This window comes from Ascidiella aspersa, chromosome 3, assembly GCF_963924565.1.
Source record: "Ascidiella aspersa chromosome 3, kaAscAspe10.2, whole genome shotgun sequence".
NCBI lineage: Eukaryota > Metazoa > Chordata > Ascidiacea > Phlebobranchia > Ascidiidae > Ascidiella > Ascidiella aspersa.
In genome coordinates this window covers 4,918,654-4,938,281 of record NC_139449.1, presented here as the reverse complement: position 1 = coordinate 4,938,281, position 19,628 = coordinate 4,918,654, and the positions used below count along the sequence as shown (strand labels likewise).

At 34.7% G+C, this 19,628-nt stretch overlaps 1 protein-coding gene across 1 annotated transcript; it reads right to left on the bottom strand.

Annotated features, from left to right (window-relative positions):
* Window positions 1-2,777: 2,777 nt before the first annotated feature.
* LOC146158189 (polycomb protein suz12-A-like) lies at window positions 2,778-17,609 on the bottom strand. The gene is made up of 15 exons (XM_083383869.1): window positions 17,475-17,609; window positions 16,590-16,736; window positions 15,876-16,028; window positions 14,804-15,103; window positions 13,654-13,756; window positions 13,034-13,109; window positions 12,232-12,339; window positions 11,021-11,137; window positions 8,391-8,527; window positions 7,653-7,903; window positions 6,362-6,478; window positions 5,645-5,822; window positions 4,866-5,061; window positions 3,914-4,078; window positions 2,778-3,075 (listed from the first exon to the last, which is right to left on the bottom strand). Exons 1-15 carry the CDS (start codon window positions 17,535-17,537, stop codon window positions 2,778-2,780), a joined length of 2,409 nt encoding a protein of 802 aa, XP_083239995.1. The 5' UTR covers window positions 17,538-17,609.
* Window positions 17,610-19,628: the final 2,019 nt, after the last annotated feature.

The window sequence follows — 19,628 nt, the reverse complement described above, 5'->3', positions numbered from 1 at the left end:
ATTGCCAAAACTTTCGTTTCAAAGTTGTGGAGTGTAGCTCCAGTCAAAAGCTGGAAAACTTAAATTTGAGTTCGATCTGAATAGACTGAATATTAAAAATAACTTTTAGAAACAGCTTATCGGTCGTATAATGTGCTAAATATACTTTATTACTAAATTAATAAAAATTCTAACGGATTTACACGTTCGATGTATTTTTAAGTTGGGAAAACAACCACCTATATAAAACGCCCTCTTTTACAAATATTTTGATTTTGTATTTTCAACTTGTCACGATGTTAAAGGCTTTTAACAATTCCCTCAAGAAATATTCAGTACAGGCGACAGTTCTCGACAAAAGTTGAATCACAATTGGCAGAAAATGAGATATGCACAGGTTTTTGGCACAAATCATAAGGAGAGGTACATGAAAAAATATTCTATCGTTTTTTTTGCACATTTCGTTCAGTTTATGGTTACAACAGAAATTCATGCAAATGCGGATACAAATCAACAGCACCGTTTTGCACATTTGTTTACTACATACTGGTAACGAATTTACAAGTGAATAGCTGACAATGAGGTGTATTTTACTAAGGCAAACTTCAGTTAAACTAACTTTAATGCCAAGAAAAGAGTGAAGCTGGAAATTTTATTAAAACTAAAAAAAAGGTTTCAATAAACACAAAATCCACCTTTATAGTAATATCTAACCGGTAAAACTAGTTAATTTCTTAAGTCCCGACCGCGCAGAAAAAACAAAACAAAATGTATTTTGTTAATTCAAAATTTGGGGGAATTTCCAAAGAGTTTTTTTGGAATGCAATTCATTCCGCAACACGCTTGCATTTGACGTTTGTCGATTGACGCACATGCGATAGTAAAGGTGTCAACAACTCTAAGCAACATGTATTTACACAATGAACGTTAATGACAAGTACCAATAAAAAACGCAGTGGTTGGTCAAAATAAAGTTTTCACGGACTCCAAGTGTCTTAACGGTTGATAAGACGAAACCTGAAAGTGTGAACAACTTTAGACATGCTTAGCAAAGCTAAACAAGGCACAGAAAGACCATTTTTGCGTTATGTGAAACTCGCAACCTTTACGTACAGTTCATGTTTACCGAACACGTTTGTTTACATCGGGGGTTATCAAACTACAACCCGCGGGCCAAATCCGGCGTTTAGTTTTTTAGTTCAAATTCATCCGGCCGGCGGCACATTTTCTTACTGATGCCAAAACACGTTCCTTAATGGTGTATTAAGTTTGTCGGGTGCAAATCTTGTTTAAGTTACGGCGATTTTATGAAGTTCATTTTATTTTTTGGAAATATTTCCTAATGTTTTCTTTTGTTGGTAATCAAGTTAAATAAGTTCAAAATAAAATGTTAAACCTGGTCCGCGACCCACGATTCTTAAGAGTTACCCGGCCCTTTATGAAAAAGGTTTGTTGACCCTTTAGATAAAAAAAAACAACATAGATTTATTTAGGATGGCATAAAGAAATTTTATATCCTCTTTAAAAAGCCGCAAAATTTTAGGCAGTGTTTAAAAACGTGCCACTTTCCAGGATATATCTGAATGAAAAGAGTCGTTTTAAAACACTAAACAGTTGTCAAAGGAATTCTCGCCCACCAAAGAATTTCGTTCAACATGTTTTTGAGGTAAAATAAGCTACTATTTGAAAGATTTTGAGGAAAAATAAATGACCTGACTTAGCAATTATAGATCATTTTTCAAAAAAATGTTAAAGCGGGACTTTGAGCAAAAAAAATATAGTTCCTGAAGCCAAAAAAGACAACAAAAATCAAATCAGAGGGTCAAATAAACTTTAAACGTTTCCTAAAAGATATCAGTGTGTTAAATTAACATCACTTAGAGCAATAATCGACAGAAAAGACCTCCAAAGTTCAATACGAGCTCGAAAAATTTGGTATTTTTTAGGTTTGGACAGGTTTTAAACAAAGCAACGCAAGATCAGTAATTTAAAAGCGGTTCCTCATGTAATGTTAAAAATCGGCAGTTAAAGCGTTCGTGACAATTTTGAAGGGATTTTTAGCTTAACAGAAAAACGTAAAAAAAATAAAATAAACGGATCGGGATGAGAGTAAACAAGACGGAAGATTGCGTCACGCGCAACGTTTGTGACGTAACAATACGTGAACAAAGGGGTATAGGTCAAAGGCTGAACAACACGATACTAAACAAAAAAGCAGCTTCGTTTCCAAAAATCAAAAATGTCTTTGACCTCCAGAGAGATCAGAGTTGCAAAAAAACAATCTTCCAACATATAAAGTACCGCTGTCCGATAAGATTGAAGCCGATACACGATATCAAGCTTTGGTATCGGTATTGGTCCGATACTAGGATAGAGTGAAGTAGTGTTGATCCAATGTCAAATTAGTGTTTTTCAGCTATGAGTGGCTTTCAAACAAAAGTTTTTAGCTTTTTTTTAGCTAAAAACTTTTAAGATTCTCAGAAAATAGTCAATTAACTATAAGAAGAGCTTAGATTTTAAACGCTAAAATAAATTTTATTTGAATAGCCCGAAAGCAATGTATTTGCACGTTTTTTTTATTTCATCAATTTAGTTCTTGTGTAACAGTACTGAAGTCATTCGTCGGACAGTCGTATTTCGTATTTTCGGACAATCGTATCGGACAGTCGTATTTCTCACCCAAAAAATAGGGTATCAAAACAAAACGCCAACTAGCGGACATCTCTAATCTGTGAGCTGAATCTTTGCAAATGATGTCCCACGAAAAAAACCTTCTCTAAAAAAGATGAACCTCCTCATCATTTTGAGTCAACTTCTTCTTTTCCCGATTCATCGATGATGATCTTAAGTCGATCCAATCTTCTTGACATGTTATGTTCGTAAACGAGATCTCCTCTCATCTTTGTGTCTCCAACTGAGATCCTGGGCTTCCTTGATCCCATTGTTCCTCCGGATACTACAGGATCATCGGAGGAGCCATCCGCACACTTGGTGGCGTCTTCTGGAGGCGAGTCTTTTGCTTCTTCCGGTTTTTCTTCTGCCTCTTGTTTTGTGATTTGGGCAGGTGGAGAGAGTTTTGAGGCGATTTCGTCGAAGCTGTTAAAACAGAAATTGATCCGTTTTTACTCTTTGTAAAGTGCTAGTTTTAACATTGTCTCCATACATTTAGGATGCTTTACAGTTTATACCATTGCAATTCTCTATCCTTTTTGTACAGCTTTAGTTCTGTTTAGGTCTAGGACATACATATTTTTAAACACCATTTTTCTATTTAGCCGTCACAATGTTTTCGCCATTTTAATTTACCAAGATTTAAACAATAATTTCGTACTTTTCTGTCAACTTTACCATTTATTACATACAAGCCAATACTATTTTTTAAATGATCACCATCAGTGTTGTGAAAAAATCGTTTTGAAATGACCTAAGTCCCGGTCAAGTCATATTTGTAAAAGAACGTAAGTCCAGATCAAGTCTTTTTGAATAAAACACAACAAGTCCCAGTCAAGTCATTGTCATAAAAATATCACGTTATTGGTAAATAGTCCAAATATGAGCATTAACTCAACCAAATATTACTCAACGAAACGAAAATAATTCTAAGCAAATAGTTTTATGTGCTAAACTTGATTTCAATTAAATCAAGTTTTGAACATTTCTACGGTATATAAAAATATCGCTATCGGATATCGGTTTGTAAAATTTGTAAATCGGAAAGTGATATCGGTCAATGTCTGGTTATTTCGTCCGGGCGAGTGCCGATCGGTAGACACGAGCCTGACTGACGAGTGTATATTTTAATTCAAGGCCAACTCATTTGTCCAATAGACTTTAGTTAAGTCAAGTCATTTGTCCAGAAGACTTAAGTCAAGTTTGAAAACCGTGAATTAAAAGCACTGTACAACCCAGATCACGATGCTTTATCTCAACTTACTGTTCCATCAGAGAGAGCAAAACCGAAGCCTTAAGCACTCCGAAGTCAACCAGCGTGACGAAATGCAGAAGTAGGTTGCGACGTAACGAGTGTCGTACGATCAGGGGGGCGTGGCTATCGATGAAGGCGTGGCACGCGTCGGGAAGTTGAGTGTCGGCAATGCAACTGGAAGTTAAAAGGGAAATGTGGGTTGAAGTTTACAAAGATTTAGTACTTATTTAATTACGTATACTACACACCATGCGTATTGCGTAGTTCAGTTGGCAGAGCGACAGTTCCGGTATAGCCGAAGGTCGTGAGTTTGAACCTCACTGCAGGCTAGTTTTTTTCCTATCCTGTCTTGATTGTACCATTGATGGACAAATTCAGTAAGTCTGCGATCGCTTTCGGTGTACTTATGACTGCGAGCGAAAATTTTAGTTCTTGATCAACCCTATTACTTTACTGTCGAGTGGAAGAAAAATATTTTATATATAAAATATGTGAGGCTTTGCTTTAAACCGGGGTTAGCCAACACTCTTAGTAATCCCGCTGATAATGTGTCGGATTTCAAAAATATTTTTAGGCTTTTTAGAAATGTGTAAATTATTTGTTGTAATATCTGACGTCTAATAAAACATATTACGCGTTTATTAAGTAAAAAACACTAAAAACCGGTTGGGCTCACCTGCTATAAACAAACTTAGTTTCGGGCTTTAGCTACTACACTAAACAAGTAAAGCGCCGTAGTAATAATATACGAGTTGCTTTTTGAAAGGAAGTTTTGTAAATACTGAACTGAACACAACAATTAAAGCGCCATAGTATTTATATACTAGTTGCGTTTTGAAAGGCTATTTCTGAGTGGCTAATCGTCGGTCAATTATTTTGTCAGAAGGGCTAGATAACAGTTTACACCCATGTTAATTCCCCAAATGTTATAATCGTCGTAAACAGTTTAAATTCCACTCACACGTTCTTCATAATGAAGAGGTTCCACAGCTTCATGATCGGTTTTTCGCCTTCGTTGACGTCAGTGAACTCGTCCAGCATTCGCTTGGTGTAGGCTCTCAACCAATCAGGATCAAGCTCGTCCTCAGAATCGTGTTCGAACTCACAGGGGCGTATGGGAACGGCGTTCCTACTGTGGAAGTATAGACGATGGTGGCCTGCGAAAAATAACAACGTTGAGTGAGTGGAAATTGCTGAAGTGAGTTCATTACGCAACGCCAGTCAACTTTTTAAATACCAACTAACCTGCCGAATATTGTGCATCACTGAGCACTAACAAACAAAAATCAAGCTTAATCCACAAATACCAACACTAATCAACCAACATTAACCACACTAACCTGCCGAATACTGATCATGAATCAACACTCACCAACAAATATCTATCTAAATCCCGAAATACGAAAACACTAATCAACATACATGAACCAGCGCTCACCTGTCGAAAATAATCGACGTTTACACTATCATGAACAAACAACCACCACACAGGCTGTCACGCACTAAGAATTAAACACCATCAACTAATATTAACCAACGCTCGATTATTGGGCATCAAGTAATCAACTAAGATTACTTTAACATTAGCCAAATACAACGAAGATAAACCAAAGGTTAACCAGCACACCCTTGTCCGTAATCAACCAATATTACCTACACTTACCTACTGAATACTGAGAATGAGCATCAATCAACAATACCCCAACACTAATCAACCAATTAACATTATTTAGCACTCACCTGCCGAATATTGAGCTGTTGGCGACGCATCGTTCTCTTCTTTCTCGAGTAACTCTGCTAGGTCGAGGTCATTGTTTGTTCGTTCCCTCCTGGGCCGGTAGACGAGGGTGTCCGTGACCTGGATCCGGTGCACCGGGCCACGACGCCCGAAGGCCATGCCCGGCTGCGCGAACAGGAACTGCGCAAGTGACGTACAATAAGTGTTTCGATCGAAAAAGCTCCATGAGTAAACACAGGTGTAGAAAGCTACTGGGTGGTTTTATCCGACAAAATAGGGCGAAAATAAAATTCATGGTTTTAAAAAAACGGTTGAAATGTTAGAGCAGCAATTTAATCTAACCAAATTGATAGCAAGCCTATTAGAAAATAAATAGAATAGATTTTGATCATTCGATATCCCTGGTATGAACAATAAAAGCAATTGGGGTTTCCTAATTTTAATTATAATCTAATTTTCGGAAGGTTTATTTTCGACCAAAAATGTTCAGTTTTAAACTGGTTACTCCCAATTCTAACTAGTAGGATTATCTATTTGTTAGTTTCGACATACTAGATAAAATAGGATATTTGGTATAAGCTTCTATTCTTTCAATTAATTAAAAAATGTTTTTTTAAGTTACCAAAAAAAAATCGTTTATTCAAAAGCGTTCGCCACATGTTTGTCATACTTTTCGATATAGGCGAGTTTATCCGTAACCGGAATAATAAACCCCCAACCTGTGGATTTCCGCAGTAAGATCCGTCGTAGCACTCGTTCACCGACACTTCAATGCATGAACCGTCCTGATGCGGAACGTACGTGAAGTTGAAGCGCGGATGGCAAAGCTTCAGATGCTGCAAAACAAGAAAAAATGTCGTTTTGCTGAATAAACGGCGCTTTGCCGATCAAAACAATGTGTGTTTGGTCATTTAGCTTACTAAAGAGTTTTCTTTTGGTTCAAGTAGAATAACAAAAACAAAAATGACACTTCTAACTCTTTTAATTTTCGGGACGTTCAGGTTTTTACTTTAAATACAGCTTGTGCAAATTAAAATTATTTAAAAATATATTCTATTTTTTATCACCTAAGCAGCGATAGTAAAGATTATATTTTGTTAACTTTATCTTATTTAAAAAAAAAAAAAAAAAAAAAAAAAAAACACGTTTTATTATTTTTTGTTTAGAAAAAAATTTTTTTTTTGAACAGAAGTAAATGTATTGTATAACCAGATATATTGGTGAATTTATGTGGAATTGTGCACATGCCTGAGACAACAAATACTCGTTTTTGAGTGAGTTGAGACCTACGTTCAGTAAGTTATTTCTTTAGAATCTTAAACCAGCAGGCTTAAGTTGATGTTGTTAGCCGTATAAAACCTACCTTTACTGGTCCATAAAAGTGATACATGTAGATGTAAGCATTATAATGGGAGTTAAAACCAATAGCTATTTCAAAGCTGTTAAACAAAAAAAATAATACCATGTTAAAGCAATTAACTCTGTCTCTCACTTTAAAAAATCCGTATAAAGTTAAACAGTTAAGCCAAACAAAGAGGGGCGAGGGGGAGGGTAAAAAAATAGCTAATTCGACGCAGTTAAAGAAAAAATTAGGACCAAATGTCATTTAAAACAACAGACCCTGCTATCCACCTTTATAAGTCCGTATAAAGTAACACAGTTAAGTATTTAAGAGGGAAGTTCAGAAAGGGAACACACAATAAGACCTAAAAAGCAATAAGGCCTTACGCAGAAAAATCTATAAAACCATAATATTAAAACCAACGAAATAATAAAGTCATATACGCCGTAATATCCGCGACAGAATAAGAACTTAATCGCCTGAATGAGACATAAACCTGTGGGAATAATTTCTAAATGTATCGGAATAAGGCCTAATAGGCCAAAATAACGCCCAAAACTGTAGGGAGAAGTGTATGTGACGATCAGGGGCCATAGGTTTGGTGTCGACGTTTGGGGAAAGAAAAAAACAAACAAATGTCATTTGAAACAATTAACCCTGCTATTCACCTTAATAAGTCCGTACAAAGTGATACAGTTAAGTTGACACCAGGGACAGAATAAGTCTTCCCTCGCTTCAGTTTGCTGTTGGGTCTCGCTGTTGTAAATGAACTGGTAGAAAACAACGCGTTGTCGGCTGTTCCCGTTCCCTCCCTCACCGGCTGTTACGCCTTCCTTGCTTTTCACTCCCCGGTTCAGCTTGACCTTGCGGTACTCGACAAGGTCAACGGGATGGGGCGGGGCTGGGGAGTGGCTGGCATCTGTTGGAATTTAAGGAAAACATAATAATGTAGATTTTTTACAAATTTAACCTAAATATTTAAAATGTAACGCACAAATTATGCATCTTTCTCGTGAGGTAATATAATAGAATATTATTGTGGATTAATAAAGGTTCACTTAAATTGTTTAAAATATAAACACAAAATAATATAGAAACTTTTTAATTAAGCATATTAACAAAAAAGTTTATGCAGAGGTGAAACAACAAATTGAAGAAAACTTATCAACTCAAAAACGTCAAATAAAACAAATAGTTTTAAAAGTTATTTGTCGAAAGTTTAGAAATCTGTAAAAACTCCTTTAAAAATGCAAACATTTTTTAGTTGAAAAATAGATAGGCCGACAAACCTTTCATTACTTTTAAGAGTTCAATATTTTTTACGCCATTAGCCTTAAACTTTAAGGTAAAGATTTAAACTCATATATACACTTGATAATAATCTGTTACCAAGTGAAGCTACGAACCTTTGGCTTCTGTTATTCCGTTGGTCTTGATGCTGTTTCGTCGCCTCATGCGTTTTGTCTCTGGTTCGCCGAGAGAGTTTTCCTGCTCTCCGTTCTCACCAAGTGCTAGTGGGCCTGGACGGTCATTCACTGACCAACTGGACACAAAAACGTAAATAAGAACTGGGCAGCAACTTAACACGGTTAAATTATATTATAACTTAAAGGTATCGGAAAATAATGTAGGCCTACACTTTTCGTTACAAAAAATCAGGACTGGGCAACAAGTTAACAGGATAACTCAAATACTATGGTGTTATCCCTGCCGTAATTAAGCAATGATTTGCGAAATAAGGAATTTAAACAATGATTTGCGAATTAATGAGGTGTTTTGAGCCTAAGGTAAATCGATCGAAAATTCATAGGTTAACAACGGGATATTTATGAAGTCATTAAATATTGCGATACTTTTTGCCAATATATAGAGTATGGGACTATAACGCTCACCTAGTGCAAGTGGGCCAGGACGTTCATTCACTGACCAACTGGACACAAAAACGTAAATAAGAACTGGGCAGCAACTTAACACGGTTAATACTGATTAAAATTGACAAAGGTCCGGCAACCACTTAAAGAGGGTAACTCGTTCAATACTAGGGTGGTATTGGTGTCGATCAATTAAAGTGGAAGTTAAGCTAATATTTGTGAATTAATGCAGTCATTTTTGCCTTTAAAGGTAAAATGATAAAAAATGAATAGGTTAACAGCTAGATCAGTGGTTCTTAACCTTTGGTAACCTGTCGAACCTTTATGGTATTCTGCAAACGTTCGTCGAACCCCAATTTTCACTCAGTATTCGTTTTTTCCTCAAATCAGCTGAAACTGGGCATATTTAAATATAAACTTGCTTATATAGGTTAAATTGGCCAACCTTTCAATTTATAACGTTACATGACACCTTGGCACATAAAATAGATACGAGTTTAGCTTGAAATAATAGAATTTATGTTTCAGAGGACGTTCTCGCCAAACCCTTGAAACAGCTGCGTCGAACCCTGGTTAAGAACCACTGAGCTAGATAGTAATAACATCATTGGATATCGCAATCTTTTTGTTTAATATAGGGTATCGAAAAATAATGTGCAGTCTCCGTTCTCAGCTAGTGCTAGTGGGCATTGAGGGTCATTTACTGACCAAATGGACACAAGAACGTTAATCAGGATTGGGCAACAACTTAAAAGGGTAACTCGTCCAATACTAGGGTGGTATCGGTGCTGATCAATTGAAATTGGAGTTATAGCCATAAATACAGTGTTTTCTGCCTAGAAAGGTAAATTGATCAAAAAATAAAGGTTTACAACGGGATAGTTATGAAGGTATAAAATATCGCGAAACTTTTTGCCCAAAATATAGGGTATTGGAAAATAATGTACACTTTCCGTTTTTCAAGTGCTAGTCTACCTAGACCAGTGGTTCTCAAACTTTTTAAAAAAAAATTACGCAACGGTCCCCTTGTCAATTTTTTAAATTGCTCACGGCCCCTTAAAAAATATTCAATACTGTATTTAGTATTGTAAGCCAACTATTATGGAAGTGGTTAAGTTTCAAACTGCATCACACGCTGCCTCTGCTTTTTAGATATAAATTTCAACGGAAACAGTGAACCCTCTAAAGAATCACTTTATTTGAGTGAAGCAATCACGAACAGTTTAAAAACCGTGACCGTACTGCCCACTGGCAGCGCAGCAAGCTGTAAAAACCTAATTTTCATGAGCACAATGCAACACTATGACGTCACAATGCACAAATGGAAGCATAAGTCTGGATTTATTCTTCTGTCCGGCATAGTTATTATTATTGCGTTGGTTAAGCTTGGTTTGGAAAAGTAAGTTGCCTGAAAATTTTATCGCACAAAAAATTTTTTTGTTAGGTGCTTCGCGGTCCAAAAACATTGTCTCGCGGACCCCAGTATGAGAACCACTGACCTAGACGGTCATTCACTGACCAACTGGACGCAAAAACGTAAATCAGGACTGGACAACATCTTAACGGGGTAACAACGTCCAATACTAGGTTGGTAGCGGTGCCGACTGCCGATCAATTAAAAATGGAATTTAGGCCATGAATGTTTTCTGCCTTTAAGGTTAAATTGATTAAAAATAATGGGTTAACCAATGAATAGTAATGACGCATTGGGTACTGCGATACTCACTGTCTAAAATGTCGGGTATCGAAATGGACACCCCTTAATCAGTCTTTCGGGTTTAGGCTAATTTTGAAGTTCATGAGGTCTGATAAATACAACCATTTTTTTTGTTAAAGGGTCCAATCAGCACTTGCTAGCAGGGAATTATGCATAACTAGATCTATAGTGGATATATTTTATAACACGAATTTCATGAAAAATAGTTTCTATTTAAAAAAACAAATGCTTGCCAGAAATAAACAATTAAAAGTTAATAAAATGCCGAGTTTGTTGCTATTGAAATAAAGTCATTTACAGTAGCGCGTTTTAAAGTTGCAAATTCGGCTCCAGTCGGACTCGATTTATTTTTCGCTGGACTCAGGGTTGCGACTTCAGAGCCCTGATTTATCAGATTTGTGCCCAAGATAACATGGCTTTCTGAGGAAACCCTAATATACAAACTTACACAAGTTTAAACTTCAGAAGTGGAGCATTGTTCATTGAACTGAGCAGTTCGATTTCTCTACCACCATCAATGGACTCCCATGAAGCGTTCACCTTGTTCGTCGATTTCACATCTTTTCTATACAAGTAAAAAAAAAAAAAAAAAAGATGTTCAGGTTTAAAGAAAAATATGTTTAAGTTAAAAGAAAAAATGTTTAGATTAAAAGAAAAGATGGTTAGGTTAAGAAAAATACGATTACGTTAAGAAACATAATGCATTTTTGAGTTGGATAAAATTCGTAATTCAATTTCAATAGGAAACTAAACTAGAGCTAACCCAAAAAATGTCAGTTTTTGGTTATTGTTTTTCGTGTTTAAAAATAATGTGCTAGTAATCAAAACTGAACCAAATCTTTTAAAAGTTGAAAAACCCGAACCTGTAAAAAAGCGTTTTACGCCAGCATGACGTCACAGCTTATCAGGGATACGACGGGCGTGAAAAATAGACCCTACAGTCACAAAAAATGATATCCGCTGCAACAGTGAGAAATATGATAGAAAAACAATGCATATTAACTAAATAAAACATATATTTTTGTTAAAATAAAACAATATATTTTTTTTGAATTATTCAGAGGTTTTTAAAAAAATGCTGCTCGTTTTTCAATACTTGATGGAACTTGAAACATATGTACACACATATGTGTGTTTAACAACTGAGATCTAGTCCTTCTGAAGCTGCTTTTTGACCAACGATTACGGCTTACGTATCATTAGAACACCGAAAGCCACAGCAGACTTACCGAATCTGTCGATCAATGATGCAAGCAGAGTAGGGGCTAGAAAAACAACTAGCCTGCAGTGAGGTTCGAACTCACGACCTCCTGTCAAGCCGGGGCCGTCGCTCTACCAGCTGAGCTATGCAGGCTCAGAAGGAAACGAGTAATCGAGAAACAACCATACGCCAATGCTTGCTCAATCTGTTCGCTTGATGGAACTTAGTTTAAATACAATTCAGTATTATTCTATACATTTTGACCCAGTTTTAGGTTTAACGCAATTTATACAAAACCCTAACTTTATAAACCGACTTTGAAATTGCTTTTCGTTTTTTTTTGATAGAAGAGCATTTTTCAGTTACCTTGTCACAGTGTATTCACATTTTGCTGTTAAAAAGTTATCGGCAAATTTTAAGACAGCATTATACAACAAAATCCATACTTTTCACTTTACCTGGTCATTGCAAGTTCGTATTCTCCCTCGAGCAGCAAAAGTTGTTTGTCGGAGTTGAAAAACGCCAGTTCGGCCTCGAAAATCGCATTTTCAGAAGGTTGGCCGAGCCTGAAGCAAAATAAATTAAGTTTGATTAACAGACAGTAAGGCGAGACTTTGAAAGGTTAAATCGCGTGTTCTAATCATGTAACCAACTCTTTGTGTTATGTGTTGATTGTATCACAATGTACATTACAGGATTACTTGTCTATAAATTCAGTAATTGTCGTTTCCCCATGGATTCGAATTAAACTATTTGCTAACGTTGGGTTCTGTTTTTGAGTTGACAAGGCAAAGAAAATTAAAAACACAACAATTTGAATGTTCATTAAAATAGCAAGGTATGGATGTTGGATTTTACAATACAACTTTTATTTGAAATTGTATTGGAGGTAACTTGGCTTCCATTTATTGTGTTGAAGGGAAAAGACCCTAAATTTTGCTTAAACAAAACACTTCCAATCTTACGGATTTGACTTTTTAATCATTGGATGTCTTTATTGGTCTAAATTTAAACTGACAGTTACATTTCAATACTGTACCGTTTTTTTGTCGATTTTGTATTTTTGCAGCGTATTAATTTGTACATCATTGTAAAACAACCTACAAATCGTTAATTTAGAAAAATTTGTAAAAAGTCATGGCGGCATAATGCATATACACAACAATGAGAACAGAATTTTAAAAGTTACCCCTTCCCCCCGAAAAACGACTAAATGAGCAGCTATTTTTTTTTTTAATTTAAAAGTTTGAAGAACTTTACCGATCTGAGTTTGATTTTTTATTCTTTCTCGTGAACTCAGTTTGTTCTCCATCTTCATCACTATCGTCTTCCTTGTCTAAAAAATGGCAAAACAAACTTTTTTTAACATTTAATAGCAATCTGGGAATGCATTCCGTTTCTGCGATGATTATATTACTACTCAGTAGTTACAACATCATCACACAAATTCAATGCAATAGCCCAAGGCAATTTTATTACGCTTTACTTGCAAGCTGTTTGTGAGAAATTTACACATTACATGTTTTTCAGATCATACTTCATAGATTTAACAAAATAATCAATAGCATTTAATGTTGGTTGAAAAGACAAAAAAAAGGAAATTACGGCTTGAAAATAGAAATATTTAAATATGTAATCATCAGTACGCTAAACTTACGCAAAGGCATATTTTAATTACAATTTACCTAAATCATACGTAGATAAACTTTTTATATTTTTAAAGACTGACAGCTCTCTCCGTAGAACCAAAAAATATTAAGCAAAAAACATGCTTCCTTGTGTAGCAGAATACAACCTAATGTTGAACTGGTTAAAAATCTAATTCAAATTAGACTAATATAATATAATATATGCAACAAAACAACGCATTGTTGTCAAACCTTCATTGATAGTTCGCCTTCTCCTTGTACCAGTTGTGAGATTTCGAAGGGAAATCCCCGCGGGGTCGTCTTCTTTTCTTTTTCTCTTTCTATCCCCATCACTCTGAAAAAAAAATGATTTGTCGGTTGTTACATTACTAACCAATTATTTTTCAAAGAAAATTCGTTTCATTCTGTTTTTGTTTATGTTAGATAGTGTGCCAAATCTCCTGAAAAAAGGGATGAATTTATTGGGGTTTACTTAAGCGATCGGCCGATATTATTTTGTTGGCTGTTATCCTTTTTCATAAACCTGAAATAAGGTAATATCTTTATTTAATTTCACATACAAGTAGGTTTCACTCATTTTGTCTATAAATTTCATTATGCAAATGCTATTTTGCGTATAACTTTGCATGACGCTGAACACGGTAAACCAAACACTATGTTAAATCAGTCCGCAATGATAACAAAAAAATGACGAATGTCGCAGTTCAAAAACTGGAAGTTTGTCTTTTTTACAGAAAAGGCTATATCATATTATTATAGAAAAATTTATTGATAGGATAGGTCAGTAGAAGTGGAAATCTGCAATTTTATTGTTTTCTAGTTTACTCAATTAGTTACTATAATGGTGTCCTAGTAAATTCACTATTAATCTTTAGACATGAAAAAAACAAGCAAAACAGGAAAAGAAATAACACAACTTTTAACAATCTCTCTCTCTATATATATATAAAACTGTTAAACACTACAGGGGTAAAAAAGTGTAGATACTGAAATCTTAAAAACGCATCAGTAAAAATAATACAGAAATAAATCAGTAAATTAGTATTTCAATTCAAATTAAAATCCCTTTTTGTGTGGATAAAATATTGATAACTTCTATTAAGTGGAAGTTTTTGCCCCTTACATTTAATCCACATGATTTTCTACTATGCTTTAAAGGTCATTTAACTATACATGTGTAAATCATTTGCGTTTATAGGTAGTCTGAAGGTGTAATACTGTTTTTTTAAATATTTAATTATATAGTTTAAAACATTTTCGAATTAATATATATAAGAATATAAAGAATATATAGTTTACAACATTTTTGAATTATTTAAATTAATTTTTTTTTATTACAAACAATGAAGTTTAGGAATGATTTATTTGAAAGAAAGCCTACCCAGTTTGAGTCGCTATTATCGTCGCTTTCCGACATTTCACTTTCACTTTCTGATTCTTCGTCAACGGTTTCATAGACACGAAACACGAGTGTGTAGTTTTTGACGTTGTGTCCGTCGTTGGTCGAAAACATATCGGTGGTGTTGAGATAGAGGGGGTCTTCCTCGTAAGCGTCAACATTGCGCGGATTTAGCGGAGTGTCGGTGGTTCCGATAATTTCCTCTGTCTTGGCAGATTCGCCGTCTTTGCGACGGCTCCGGTACATCTTGCACACCGAAACTTGCGTCTCCAAGTTGGAAAACTGTTTGAAAGTGAATTAAAATTTAGATGTGACACTATTTTCTAACACTGTTTTTAAAGATTGCAACAACTGTGTTGAAGGGACTATAAAAACACAGTTTTACCAGTGCTATTTTTACTTTAGTAAAATCAACTTACAACAGCTATACAATCTCAACATTGAAAAAATACAACATTTAAACCAAGAAGTGCTATTTTTACTTTAGTAAAATCAACTTACAACAGCTATACAATCTCAACATTGAAAAAAACAGAGGGGCAGTACTTTGAAAACAATAATGACATACATTATTTAGGTACCGGTAGTATCATACACGAGAACCTCTTTTTCAAAGGGGTGCTCAAGCCCAAATCGCATGTATCAAATGACATGCACAGTATTTACAGGAAGATTTGTCTTTATTTAGTGGGGCTGAGCACCCCAAGTCTTTACTAGGGGTACTTGAAGCACCCTAAGCACCAAAAATTCCCACCCATTGGTTGTAGTAATAAGTAAACTAAATATTTCCAATGCAATAAAAAACCAAGAGTTTATAAAGTAAAAAAATTGAAAAGTCCTTACGAGCAGGTTTTATTCAAATAACACAGATCATTAAGTGACTAAACATCAGAAGACAAATGTTTTAACTTAAAAAAATACAAATACTGATTAACGTCTTAAAACAAAAATGTAAAATTCCTAAACAGCCTTGACCGTTATATTATTTGTTTAACAATTGTAATACAAGTTAAAATAAAATCTAACCTAACCAAAGTAAATTAGTTTTATTCACCTTTTTCTGCACATAGTTTTCAGTCTTTACACCTGGGTCAATATAAAAACCAGCGACGAGGATTTTCAGTTGATCGTACTGTGTTCGTCCGTTTGGTTTGCAAACAGGCTGTTTGGAGATTGACCTTTCAAGGAGGTCATTCACTTTAAATTTCTACAAAAAAGGAATTATGTTTAATGACAAATATTTCCTTAAAATCTCAAAAAAACTTTGCCATTGCTTATCTATACATCTGTGACATACATTAACTATCACTTTCTATAAGCTAAGTTTAACCCTAACAATCATTTCTGATTATTCAAATTTAGTTTGTGTTAAGTGAACAAATGTGAAACTTTAAATTTCACCCATATGAAACAAATCATTAATTGAGTTTATTGGTAACAAATAATTCTTAGATGTTGATTAGTGTACACTACATGTGCGGGTGAAGATTACATGAAAAAAACTCTAAGAATGGATTAAAAAGAAAAAACAAAAGTTACAAATTTAAACATAGTTATGTTGTAAGAAAATGAAACAAGGATATATAAAACTTGGAAATGTTTTTTATGTTTTACAACAGTTTGAATAAACAGAAAACTCAAGAAATATATTTTTTTCAATTTCCTAAAAAGTTTTATACAAAACTGAATTTCCATGAACAAATCAGTTTAAACTTGCTTTTTCCATCCGCGATTTTTACCAAAGATATATATAATAAATCAAAGAAACCTGTCTTCTTGCATGTGTTCTCGAACATCTCTTAAGCATGTAAAGAAGAGAGCGATGCAAAAATACCGGAGAGATGCAATGTCGGGCTCGCAGGAATCGGTAGATTTGAGTCGGCTTTTCAAAGGAACGAAGAAACTCTTCCCTGTCCTAAAATAAAAAAGTTTGTTTTCAAATAGAAAAAAAATATTTAAAGACTAGTTTTTCCACCTTCCATCATACATACTTATAGAAGTGCTGTTTTAAACATTTAGAAAAAGTGTGATTGGTGTAGGGCTTAGTTTAGGGGACTTTGGTCTAGAATCCTAGCACAGTTACTAATTCAACGCACAATATTTGGGTTAGGATACGAGTTAGCGTTTGGGTGTGGGTAGGTCAAGCATTTATATATTCACTATTTAATTATAATACTTGACTCACCCTAACCCAAACCCGCACCCTAACCCAAATAATGTGGGTTGGGTTGGATTCTAGACCAGCTTTCAATAGTGGAACATAATGATTCCTATTCAACATGTTTTCCGACATTTTAAACCAAATTTTGACCAAGATTTAATCGAGATTGATTAAGGTTACATCTAAAACAGTCAATAAAATTATATTTTGGGGTCACAAGTTATGGAATACAGTCTGGTGTATTTCATGGTACCTAATGTTTAGTATAATTGCCATTTTAAGTTTTTAAACACATCTTGCGTTTCGTACAGGTTAAACCTTGATCGCAAACTTAGGAATTAAGCACTGTACACTTAGTGCTGAATTCCCAAGTTTGTAACCAAGGTTTGACCTGTACAAAACTTGAGATCTGATGAAAAGTATCTTAAAATACGGACAGCTTAAAAACTATGGCAGATCTTGTTTGTAAATGTGCTCATAACCAAATTTTACCTGTCTTAAATCAGGAAGAAGATCTTCTTTTCGCTGCTTGTCCGCTTTTTTTGGTCTCGGCATTTTACTGAACTTTAAGTCAAAAATATAGTAAATGTATTCGTTAGTTATGAGTTTATAATCGAAAACTTCTTGTCTCCGAAATTCTGCGGTAAAATTTTGACGATGATACGCTTAGTACACATCCTATTATCAAAAACTGTTCACGCGTAAAAAGAGTTATTAGGGCTAAAAAAGACTAAAACTTTTTATAAATTGTCAAGTTTAAAATTTTAGTATAACACTATGGACTTTTTTTATTTTAAATGTATCACAAATACAAAAAAGTGTACAATTCGAGCAACAATTCTTTTAAAGTCGATCTTTACGAACAGTTAGTCTGACTACTGACACATTTAGCGTAATATTTTCACACAAAAGAAAAATTATAAACACGTGAAAAGTCCCGCAACTAACACTACATGTGATTGATTTGGCGGGAACAATTATTAATTATTTTCGGGGTAAATAAATCAGTTATATTTAGTTTGCATGTAAAACGCATTAAACAATTCCAACCTCATAAGAATTACGATTGTTTATCTTATCAATTTATTTATTTCGTTTGCGATTAAAATTTAAAATGTTGTTTTAAGCAAGGAGAAAATATCAGACGCCTTTGGAAAGGCTATTACCGAAATATTTGGGTCCATTTAGGATATAGTGCAAGTTAAGCAAGGATAAAAACATCTATCTTTAGACTGTGGTGATGTTCCAACTAACGGAGCTGGTCGAGAAACAACCATAGCACTGTTGACTGCTGTATTTTGTTCATTGACGCATCCGTATGTTAGAGGATCAAGGCGTGTTTCTCAAACTGCCACTTGTGATGCCTTAATGCAGTGGTTCCCAAACTTTTTTGGCTCGCGGCACACTAATTTTTTTACTATTTCGAGGCACACTTTTACCAGAAGAACAATAGGGTCATTTTACAATCGCCCTTAATGTAAATGTGTCACAAATATTAATTTGTAATAATAGTGCGTATTTCAGTCTAAAATGCTTGCGTGTATGCCTATTGGTAATATAAATACTCTCTTTTCGGAAATTACAAAAAGTTTCGCGGCACACTAAGGCACACGAGTGTGCCGTAACACACAGTTTGGTAATCACTGCCCTAGTGCGTAGTTTTTAATGTCGTAAAATGTTAACTTTCATATCTCATATCTATACGCCGCTTTGGAACCTTTTGTGCAGTGGTTTTACAGAATCTACTCTAGGTGGTGCTAGAGTGCTAAAACAAGCGTTTATGATCAAAATCTCTTTCTCAAAAAAAAAAATCTTGATTCAAAGCATAAAAAAAAACATTCCAACGTATAAGGTATAAAAAAATATTTGCAACAAGTCACAACCAAATGACATTACGATAACATGCTTGGTTAAAACAAATGACATCTCTAACAGAGCGAAAATGAACGGCGTTGTAGGTCAAGGTTCACAGCTGCTTAAACGATTTCAAGTGCATTTTAAACATGACGTTGTTGTTTGAGAGCGTGGAATAAATTCCATAAAAAAGATGCAATTTAATTATTTTGTTTGCATGGAGATATTTAGAGATCAATTAGCTACAAACCATAAGTTAGGTTGGCATCAAATGAAGTAACGAAAATATATTTGAAATGTTCACCTATAACTACGCTTTACACTTAATTATGTCGAACTCGAAACACCAAATCAATGACTTTGATGTATTTAGCAACGTAATTGACTTTGTTGCGTTTCAAAGAAACTAACTTTGCCTTAATTTAAAGATTTTATTCCTACTCGTTGCTGTTTTTAGACTAAATTTCGTCAGCGACCGTAAATAATCAGACTTGTACGTTTGTGGAATCTTCGGCAGTTCGAAGTAACTCTTAAAACGTGTTTAACGATGCGTGAACCACCAAACACACATTACGCAGCAGAGCGTGAACGCATCACTCGACAAACTTAACCTGATCCTCAGGAATGCCACGTTACATCACTCCTGGGCGATTTTGCCTAATTATGTGATAAATTGTTTTACATTTTACGATCGTTGTGGTAAAATCGAACATAAAGAATTTTTGGTAAATTTTAGTCATACACAAAAACTACCATTTGCGAAAATAAATAACAGTTTTGAATTTGTTTTGC